We start from the raw sequence: 11,586 nt of genomic DNA, 5'->3' as shown, positions 1-11,586 counted from the left end.
TACTAAATTGGATTTGGATTTGGTCTGACTTTATTAAAAGTATTTACATACCAGTAAGTATATTTTGGTAATGTGAACCATTAATGTGTTATATCAGGGCTGCCCAACTGGTGGTCTGTGGGCTGCATCCAACCCATGGTGGGTTAATGAGCGGATCATAGGTTCCTGCCCAGCCACCACTCCCCCATCACTCCTGCTGCTGCAGTGGTAGGTGGGGGCAGGGAAGCATGAGCGGGGGGGCCCAATAAGCTTGCTGCCTGGACTACAGCACCAGCACCAACCAGGTGTAGGTTGTACATGGGTGGGGGGTGCTCACTTTGTTCATGGGGCAGAGGTCTTGCCCATGTGGTGTGCAGTACAGGGTCCATGACCAATTCAGCATGCAGCCCCTGGACACTCTGAAGTTAGACAGATCTGTGTTGTATTATTGGCCTTGAAGAGCTTCTTTTAAAAAACAAAGCATTCTTTGAGCACAAAATAGTTTCCATAGCCAGAGTCTAATATTTATTTGCACTTATATCACTTGAACAGATTTAATTATTATTATTATTCAAGGGACTGCAACCCAAGATGCAGCTGAGGGGATGAATTTTATGATCATGTTATCAGCTTTTGAAAATAGGAGGTTATGGACTGACAAGTTGAAATGATAGCAGTTTTTTATTCAAGAAGAACTATTTCTCACCCTGCTACATTGTTCTCCTGCTATTTCCATCTTTAATGTTTAAAGCTTTTCCCTATGTGCATAGCAGAGGAAAGGTGCAACAGAACAATATTTGTAAAACAGCTCGGTACAGAAACATGATATTGTATGAACTCACCTGATAATTTATGAACTCATAGCAAAGCAAGTAAAAGTATGTGGTAGCTTGGGGAAACTGCATTGCACTGTTATAAATCATTTTTGTAATGTATTTATTAAATATAATATCATATTGATATTCAAGTGTGTGGTTTTTAAATGTGGTTACATTCAGAAACAGGACTATAAAAAAGCAGCATTTTATTCAACAGAGCAGCTGTCCTCAGTATGAATGCTGAATATCTGTTTAATTTGTTGAGAACAATGCCCTTTCTCCCTAGTTCCTACTCTCTGGCCACATCTACATGTGTGCCCCACTGTGCAATTAGTACTGCGCGGTCATTTAGTACTGTGCTTTAGCAGGTACTAAATGACTTCACAGTACCCACCAGTACTACACACATGTCATTTCCGATGGCGCACAGGTCATTTCCAAACCTACTGCACAGTTAATACCCACCAAAGCTACATCACCATAGCAATGAGCTACATCACTGTAGCTCATCACTACGACGACATAGCGTCTTGTGTAGCTGTGCCCTATTAGAAGTGTAGAGCCTGTACAACTATGAGAGAAGTAGCTGATTCCTTTTTGGCTCATGCATCAGAATCAATAGTGTCAAGTAGTTCTAAACTGCAGACTTTTGATTGGCCGGCAGATCTTGAGTTGAGTTTTCAGGGGTGGCAGTTAGAAAAAAAGGGTACCATATTTCCTGCTGATGTGTAACTCCATTGAGTGTTGCAGGAAATTTGGCCCATTATCTTTTTATTACTAAAGCAAACAAACCTGATAATAGACCCTTAGACCACAGTAGAATCAAACTCCACATGCATTTTTTAACCTGGACATTTTTTCAGAGTAGGTACTCAACTTATAACTCCTGAATGATGCTGCTGATGTTTCTGTGTGCTGATATTTCTGTGCAGATTGGTGCAGTTATCCACACAGGAGATGCAGCAAGCTGGCAAGCTGGCCTCAGCACCTCAACAAGGAACATATCAGGAGGAGCCAGTTCTAATTCCATGTATAGTCCATCGTAAGCTTCAGTCATATTGTCACTGGCAATATTGACTCTCTTGTTGGCCAGTTCAACATCTGGAATGCATTTTTGGCCTATAAAAATTTAAACTGAACACATCAGTTGATTGGTCTCACTACTACAGAGCTGTTACATGGTAAGGACTTTTGTTTGCTACTATCCAGGACCTGATAACCCCTTACAGCCCTGCACTTCACTGTACTGATTGTGTGTTACATACATGCCCAACCATTTGTTTGTTCATTTGTTTATTTGGAGATGGGGAGGAAGGAAGTCCTGAAAGTCAGGTAGGCAGCACTGCCCCATATATTCCAGCTGGCCATGACTCATTTTGTGTATTACACCAAAGCCATTCAAAAACAATATTATCTGTTAAAGGACTTTTCCATATCCTGCCATCTTGTGGATCCCAGTTGAAGTCCTGCTGTCAACAGGCAAATCAGCTGGTTGTGAGTGTGCTAGAAATTAGTATTTTGAAACCTGACAGCAAAGAGTAATTTATTTTGAATGATTGCACCATTCACTGTGGAAATGGTTGAAATTGCAAAGAAGACTCAATGTCACAAGGTTTTCTAATCGAGGAAGGGAGCTGCCATCTCAATGGCCTGGTACAGGAAGGGCAACTCTGCATGAGAGGGGCGTGAGGCTATAAGCTTTATGGTTTGTGTGGTGTTTTGTATTGGCAGCATGGAAGGCAGATCCTCAGCTGGTGTAAATCAGCATAGCTTCACTGAAATCAATCATTTTCATGTCTGATTTCCAAATGCCTTTGCAGAATACAAAGTGTGTATTGTGGGCACCTGTAAATCTCTCCCCATGACACCTAAATAAGACCCCCAACATTTCAACCAATGGAAGAATTTACTTATCATAATGACAATTAGTAGACAATCACAGCTAGTAATGGTGGGGCCCATCTTTCGCATAATTATGTAATGGATAGAGAAGCCATTGGCACCCTAGAAGTTGGCAACCTGGTCTATAGGCCCTTCTCAGCTTCAAGAGATTCAACCCACATTTCCCACTTCCAGGAAAAGTGTGCTAACCTTTCATACTGTTGGGTGAAGGTGTCCTTCACTTCCCGATTCAAGCTGAAATACTGGGTAGAATGGAATAAAATGCCTTCCTTAACAGGGATGATTTCTTGAATAAGCGTCCTACTAGGCATAGAAATCTCTGAATTTGGGCACCCAGATTTATAATTTAGCCCAGAGTTTCACTTCTGGAGATCCCCATGTGAATTTGCCTGTGAGGATCACATATGAAAAATTAATTTGGTCTAGTTAACAGCAATAGGAACATAACAATAATCAGCTTCCCTGTAGGGATTTTCATTTCATCTCTGTAGTGATTTCACAAGAGCCTCAGAATATGTACTGAAAATATACAGGGCCTGATTCTTCATTGCTTTCTCATAATGACTAGAATTTCCTCACATAAGGAGCCCTTTTAAGATCCCAGAGAAATTACAGGTTTGATGGGATTATTCATGGCAATAAATGCTATTCTGTGTGAGCAAATGGGCCTAAAACAAGAAAGTAAGCAAGCAACAGACAACAATAAAAAGCCGGTTTCCTCCTCACAGTATCCTATGTGCTAGAGCATATTTGCACCCAGAGGAAGCGTATGCCAAGAACAGGACTGGAATGACAAGGTGGTAGAGGTTAGCATTTGGGCACAGCCTGAGGGAAATTATTGCCCAGTAACTCCAGCTCCTGGTTCGTGTTTTCTCACAAGAATAAAAACAATAACAAAACAGTAATAATAATAATTAATAACAGCACATTAAGCTCTCACTAGCTTGGGAAGTTGCCTTAAACTTTAGTTTGGCCATCGTCTCAATGATAAGCTCCAATCTAGAGTTGTTTGTACTTCTCAGTCACCTTTATTTAAGAGGCCCAACAAGACAAACACTCATGATGCCTTGTTTATCCTGTGGCTTTCACTGGAGCATATTAAACTAGTCATTACTTCATATAAGCTGGAGATAGGCATTTTTGCCAGCAAGTGTTGACAGTAAGTAACAGACACTCTGCCACAAGGTAACATGTTTATATACTGGTGCGAAGGCCTGGTGGATTTTATCCCTGTAAAACTATCACAGATAAAGAAGCTACTATCAGATAAGTGACTATAATAAATGACCACAATTAGTGGTCTGCTGATGAGACTACGTGGTGGTCTCTGCTCTGTTTTGGACAAATGCCAGGCTCAGATTGCTTACCGTAAGTGAAGAAGGGAACGATTTAAAATAAAAGCAGCCTCTCCTGATTTCTTGGGTATTTTACAAAAAAAACGTTAATTAATTTAAAAGAATCCTAAAAAGGATTAATAGTAGGAAAGCCAGTTCAGAAATAATGTAAGAACCCTCCTACCACCCTTACAAGCAGGCTTTCCCCTTTCAAGATTTAAGACTCTATTTTGGCCTTCACTCTGTTGCCAAAACCAGAGTCCCCAGGCACCTTCCCAGTGGGAAAGATTCCCTTTGACTGTAATGATAGTTAGGTCAAGCCCCAGCCCCAATGTTGGGAAAAGAGCTTTGCTTGAAAGCACAGGTGACTGGTAGAGGGTGCATGGACCCCCCCCCCCCCACAAGGCCAGTGCACCCCCAATGGCCAATTCTGATGCTGGTGGTAGGGTTGATACCCCTCTGACAGGGTTGATGGCTTCTGCAGGTGCACCCCCAGATTCGGAAGGCACCAGTCACTCATGCTTGCAAGAGTCAGGATGCCACTTCCTGCAGCTCCCCAGCACTCACAGAGGGCATACCCACAGCTACATCCCTCAAAGAGAGCAGAGTAAGGGGAGAGGTGGGTCCACAGACCTGCCCCACTCACACATACAGTCAGTAGCAGCGATTCTGAACCAGACGGTTGACAAACCCTGGTGTGCTGCAAGATCCTTTTAAGAGCGCTGTTGGGTGCCACACAATAGCTGCACTGCTAGATGTGCAAACACCTACACAACATTCATGAGATAAACCCAGAGATTTCAAACAGGAATCCATATCAAAAACATTCTGGGCTGTCATGGTCTTTTTGAGTTCTTTGCAACAGAAGGATTGCTCTATTTTTTTTCCTATAGTCAAAAAATGGGTGAAGAGCATTTTTGAAATGGGTGCTGCTATATTCAGAGAAGTTATGGAAGGGGGCTGCAAGGAGGTAATCAGCCTGAGACCCAGCAGCAGGTAGTCAGCAGTTAAGAGTCTGCCTGGCTAGAAGACTGTTGCAACTGATAAGTGGTAACTAATAAATGAGGGTGGTTCTACAGAGTGAATTAAGAGCTCCAGGAGCAGAGAGCTAAGAGGGAGATGCAGGGGGAGCTGGGGAAGGAGGAGAAGGGAGCCTGGGTTGCCCCTCTCTAAATCTGAAAACTACAGAGTTTGTTTTTTTCGTATTTTCATACTTGCTTATTTTATTGTTTGCTTTGCTTGCTGGGGCAACAAGCTTGTCCGTGTAAAAATAAACTTTCTGGAAGCCTGAACTCAGAGCTGACTGGCCTTGATAAGAAACCTGGGTGAATGATCTGTTTACAGGGGCTTTGAGTCTATAAAGGTTGAGAACTGTTGGTCTATAGGGTGACTGGAGACCCAGGAGTCCCTAACTGGAAATGGCCTTTGTACTCAAGGAGCCTGGCTCACCACTTTGTTGTTCCCCTTACGTGGGAACACTTGACAAACTGAGACTAAACTTTGGTTACACACTTGAAAGGTCAGATGCACATTTCGTTCATGTATTTATTTTCTTCCTTGTTTTGCAAGCTTCTAATGTGTAGCTGGGACCAGAAAGCAAAGTATCCTGGGTGCCTGGTTTCCTATTTCTTCTTGTGATTCTGGCCTTTATTCAATGCCCATTACAAGTCAATGGAAAGATTTCCCTTGTCTTCACTGATCAAGCCCTTAAGTAGATATGCTTGATATGAAGGCACCCACCCCACTCCTTGAAGGATTTTCACCCTAATGTTACAGAGAAGTCTTAAAATAAACATTCATCCAAACACGAGCTGAATGCCAAACCTTCTGCAGGTCAGTCATCAGTAAAAATAATCATTCCCAAGTAACACCCAAAGATCAGTGGAATATACTTAGGTGAGAAAGGGCATGCCATAGGATACCATTGCTCCAGCTACAATAAAGCTCCATTTTTCTTTATTAACTGCTCTTGATTGTAAAATATTTCCACGTTGCTTCATGAGCTGTTGCTATAATTGCTGTTTTAAAGGCTTCTCTGTTTACACACAGCAGGGTCTCATTATAGCATGGACTCAGAAATAATAGCCTATCATTTAAGCACTTTGCTGAAAAGGTCTTTAAAAGACATTTATATCCTTGTACGGTTTAGTCATTTATAGAATGACATGTATTTACAATGAGTTCCTTTTTTTATGTATATAACTTAAGAATGTGCTGAAAGGGGGCTCCAATGACCTTTTAGAAACTTTAAACGATGAGCCTAGAAAAGCTGAAAACGGCTGATAGTAAAGCATGGGCTGTAATCCTACTGAATAATTTTTCATCTGTACCAATCATTTTGTTTATGTAGTGTCAAAACAGCACAAGCTAGCATTGCTGAAGATGTCTCCAGATCGTTATTTCTTTTTTTTCCCCTCCCTAAACATGGTTACCTTTGCCAAAGCTGCTACTGGGAAATGCTGTCTTGTAAAAGTATGTTACCTACTGGGGTTTACACTTCCACTTGATTTAATATTTCCTAATAATAGTTTCAGGGGAAATTGCACTGAATGGTAGTGGAAACCCCCCCCTAGGAATTAGATGCTTTGTGTAGCAGTAGAATTTATGGCAGTCCTTTGTATTCCTATTGCCAGAATATCTCATAAAATCAGAAAAGTTACACAGGCATCACTGTGTTTACCTTTTCATGAGCTTAAAGGTGATTTATTTGACCTTTGAAAAATAGGATAATACTTCTTGTTGAAAACACAGCACGCTACAGATTAAAGGAAGACTGTCAAGCAATATAAGCCCCAAATCTGAGTTGCCTTCAAGGATTATAATTTGGCAGGAATTCTTCACTGAATTCAATGAGAGAAAGCCAAGTGATTTTTTTTTTCTGCATCTCAGAGTGTTTGTGGATTTGTGTGTTGCTTTGTGTGTGGTAGGCCATCTCCATTAAGGAAGTTCACAGTTGTGCAACTACATTGTTGTAGTAACATGCTGAAATAAACTGCAGCAGTTTAAGCACTGCTTTAAGCCAGAGTAGCAAGTCTACCATGGGGTTATGCCCCCAGGCTGGCTACTGTGATTATTTTAGTGTAGTTACAGCAGTGTGAATTTCCTTAAAGGAAGCAAAGCCAAGGAGCTGAGCAACTGTTTTCCCCAGAACAATTTATTCAGAGTATTTCACTTTACTTTGTTTTCTCTTTGTGAACAGAAGGTGAAATTCCTAACTGCATTCATCATGCAAAAGAACTTGCAAATTTCCACAAGGACTTCTTGGCTGGCAGAATGCTGGCAAGGGAGTCTACTGTGAAAATGTATAATTAACAGGTTAGTGACATAAATCCCACTGCATTGTTCCTGATCCCTGAATGGATGACTCATGTTACTAGCCAGCACAATATAAACTGCAAATTTAACAAATGAACATGCAAGTCAAAATTCATATCAAACAACAGTGAAACATTCAAGTTCAGAATGATTGTTCAAAAGGATCTATACTAGCAAAGCTCAAGTGCTTGGCAGTTCTCAGAAAGCAAAAATTCTTGATTTGTAAGCAGGACACAAAAAAAATTTTCACTTGTATATGATTGAATGCTAATAGATTGTTTCCTGCTATTAATTCACCTTGAATAAACTGAATGATTGACAAAGATGTGTGTAAAACCATTAAGTCAATTTACATATAGTACCAAATCCAATCAGATATATTTTTTTATCACCACCTCATTAGAAACAACAGGCTCAATATGCTAGCACCAGTTCCCTGAGTTGACGCCCCAAAAACCATGGGTATTGAAAGTCAAGCTACCTTTATAAAGAATATAAGTGAATGTGTGGAATAGTTTTCAGAAAAAGATACTAGATGGAATCCCATCTATCTTGCATGTACACACAAAGGGTACACATATATCCTAGAAACATATACATTTGCTCTTCACTTTTTTACTTCTAAGACCAACTATAGTCTAGCTAGTCAGAGTAACATTCTCAGCAAAACTAAACACAATAACTGTCTTATTCAGCCAACCTCTGTTGTAGTTTATGCATTCAATTTGTTACCTTCCCGTATAGTATCAGCTAGTATTGTAATAAAGAATCTGTATTGTGGTGTTTAGCACATTTAGGTAGGGCATATCTGAAGCAACTATTATTAAGAATGAGTAGTTTAAAACTTCACATGCTTTGACACATTAACTTTTATGATTTATTAATAGGTGCACTTATTTCAGGATAAAAAGTTGTCAGGTTGGTAAATGAAAACTCCATAAACTTTCTGTTCATTGAGCGAAGAGACAGGTTTAAAATTAAAGTACCATAAATGAGTAATGTATATAAAATATAATGAGGTAAAAATTCTGTGATTGTTGGCTGAATGTGGAGTCATTTGTGTACCCATATATATCAAAAAGTGGAAGATCATTAGTTAAAGCTATACTATAGTTCACCTTTGGTTTGCAAGAAGAGGTTCATGAACATGTGATGAATAGCAAACTTTCACATTTCCAGGGAGAAAGAGGAGGACTCCTGTGGTTAGAAGAGGAACTTAATCTTAAGTGAGATGACAGCTGAGACTGAGGTTAAATAGACCTGTTCTCATTCTGATATATTTTATTCAACCTCAATAAGGAAATGTTTTGAATTAATCATTCAAATGTTCTCCTCCACCACCACCACCACCATCATTATAGGTCTGGGATTTTGAAAAGAATACTAATGCAGATTAAAAATAGACGAGTGAACTTAGAATGTGATCGCTTCCTCAGTGTTTTAGATGTGCCTATTGTTGTTTTCTGAAGGGCTAGTGGTCTTACAAAGAGCCAATTTGCAATGTACGCAGTGCAATTGTGATAACCCCCAAATCAATACTCCCAGTGCACCACAAAGAACTGCTATTATGCTTCTTCATTTCATGCCCCCAATTTTCTTTAGATTTTCCTGTAGTTGATCACTTTTGTCAATCTTTTCTTGCATTTTCAATTGGATATTTTCACCAATCAGAAAAGTCTATAACGAAATTACTTCTCTTTTTTTTTCTTGTTAGTAACCATCTTATCTTGTCTTCTATCATATTTCATGAACAATAGCAAATGGAAAATCCTACAATAGTTTTATGCTGTTATTCTGCAACATGTCAGTTCTACTTGTGGCCCATATTTCTTGCAGAGCTCCCAGTGCACCATCCTTTCAGCTTTGTCTTGCCACACTTTAAATTAATTTCCAGCCAGCTTGGTACCTCCACTTACAAGGGTAACAGTCCCTGGACCTGGCCACACACCTTCATTCTAGAATGATTTTTTTTTCCTCCCACATGTCTTTGCTTCAGTACAGATCCTATTTTAAGAGTCAGTTGTGAGGCATCCTTACTGACATGCCCTTGGTGCCATATAAACATGGCTTCGGTGCTGGTGGTGCTTGAGCTAAAAGGCTGGCATTCATTCTTCTGTCTTTTCATTTGGGATAGAGGATTTTCCAAAGACATTGCTAATGGTAATGTTTCAGAGCTTGCAGATGTTTCCAAAATATTGTCCAAATGCCATACCCATATGATATGATAGGAGAGAGGTGACAACAGCTTGGTAAAAGAGAAGTTTGGTTTGGGTCCCAATATCATGATCATTGTAAAAGGGAAAGAGCTGTGGCTCAATATCACCAGGACCTACTCCATTCTCCTGGAACTATTTGCCATGCCTGCAGATGAACATGTGGATCTCATATTGCCCATCCTCAGTCATCTGTGGACTCACCAATGATTTCCTATTTACTAGAAAACTGTCATCCTCATATTAAGGGTTTGCCAATGACAGCTTTGCTTGAATGTATATTGTGAGGCTAACCTGTTCTTCTGCAACCATATTTGAACTCTCAGTTTCTCTTTTCAGTCATCCTTTGAGAAACCACTTATAAACTGCCACTTTTTATGAGTTTTTCTAAAAATTATTACTAATATTATCATCATTGTAATTGTCATTGTTGTCATGATCTCTGTATTTTAAGTAAAATGGACTTGTAGGGTATAAAATACTAAATCATTGCCCCGGTCAGTTATCCATGATAAGCCTTTTATTTTAAATCTGATGACATGATAAAATTCACTGAAATTATAAGTGAACCAATCCAGATATTGCTGCCTTTACTTTCTCCATTACTGATGCCAAAACATATTTGTAAGGGATAAGACAGGATATGCTCTTGATATGCTGAATAAAAAAGAAAGATCAATTTGCACTGGTAGATTCAGCTCCCCTTTGAAAAGACTCAGTCTCACCACTTTTTTCCTGTTCCTGTTGCACCAAACTTTTATCTCTTTTGCATGTGTAATCCTAGAACAAGAGTAGTTTTATTCTGTGAGGCTATGTTTTAATGAATTAAATAGCTCATAAAATATGGCAATAGACACTAAGATCAGTATTGAACTGTTCCAGAAATGCCTAATAAAATCATGGCCCAGGAAAGCATCAGTCACCATAATGGAGAATCAACAGGCCAGAAAGTAACTTGGAAGCCAGAGCAGAGGAAAAGGGAGCAAATACTTGGCTTAGGCTCTCTGCGTATTTTTTTAGGAAGCAAAACTATCCTTTATACAAGTCATTCACCCAATTCCAGCCAGACCTACACAGTTTCTGCCTTGGAGCCTTGTTTTCCTCCTCCTTTTCTTAATCTTTCTCTCCTTTCTTTATAAAAAATATAAAAAGGTGAAGGTCTATTTGGCAAAGATGGATACATGTATCTTATTGCATGTAGAGGCACATTAATGCCAGCTGTTGAATATACAGGTTCTTGTGTGGGCTCAGATGGGTCCCTCTGCTCATATCTGATTCCCTATATATATCAGCACTCACTAAAACCTACTCAAAATGGCAACATAAGTTGACTTCCAAACTATCTCATAAGATTTAATGACACGCGTGTAAGTACAATAGGGGCACTGTTCGACAGCCCATGATAGCCTGAGATGAAAAAAATAGTGGCCAGATAGGTGACTTGACATCGAATCAGATAAATCCTCCAAGTGCAAGGAGCAGACTAACAGAAAAATAAACTTATGCACCTCAGAGCCCTGTTAAGTGAATCTGAGCCAGTGGGTTACAATATTCAGCCTAGACTTAAACCAGGGGCAGGCAATTATTTCAGGTGGAGGGCCACTTACAGAGTTTTGGCAAGCAATGGAGGGCCACGTAGGTGCCCCACCCCCTTGGTCGCCATCTTGAGACCAGAATCTCTGCCCCCTAACCCCTGACCTTTGCCACCAGAAGTCCCTCCCTTGCCCTCTCAGAAGTACTCCTTTCAGCAAAGGGGTTTGCCATCTTGGAACCAGAAAAATACCAAATTATAGTCCAAAAATCAAATGTCTACTGCAACCTTCATTAATTTCATTTCAAAAAATATTTTTATCCTGATTTACATGCATTTCTGTAGTGTACATAGAGGTGACTGCACAATAGTTTAAAATGAAGTCTTACTCTTGTATATTGCGGGTGGGTGGGTATAGGTTTGTGGGTGTGGGGGAGAGTGTGGGTATATGGGATATGTTGGGGGTGGATAGCTGTGGGGAGATGAGTGGAGGG

At 40.0% G+C, this 11,586-nt stretch overlaps 1 protein-coding gene across 1 annotated transcript in view; it reads right to left on the bottom strand.

Moving 5' to 3' along the window:
* Positions 1 to 1,674: 1,674 nt before the first annotated feature.
* Positions 1,675 to 11,586, bottom strand: part of HLX (H2.0 like homeobox) — a gene marked incomplete at its 5' end in the record, with an annotated part of 41,623 nt that continues 31,711 nt past the window's right edge. Inside the window, one exon of the mRNA XM_019548578.1 lies at positions 1,675 to 1,916. Within this exon, the coding sequence (XP_019404123.1) occupies positions 1,675 to 1,916 (242 nt within the window). The remainder of the gene's footprint in view (positions 1,917 to 11,586) is intronic.

Source organism: Crocodylus porosus, unplaced genomic scaffold (genome assembly GCF_001723895.1).
Source record: "Crocodylus porosus isolate Cpor-Errol unplaced genomic scaffold, CroPor_comp1, whole genome shotgun sequence".
NCBI classification, from domain to species: domain Eukaryota; kingdom Metazoa; phylum Chordata; order Crocodylia; family Crocodylidae; genus Crocodylus; species Crocodylus porosus.
Note: the sequence above shows the minus strand (reverse complement) of the source record. Positions and strands in the feature narration are given on the sequence as shown.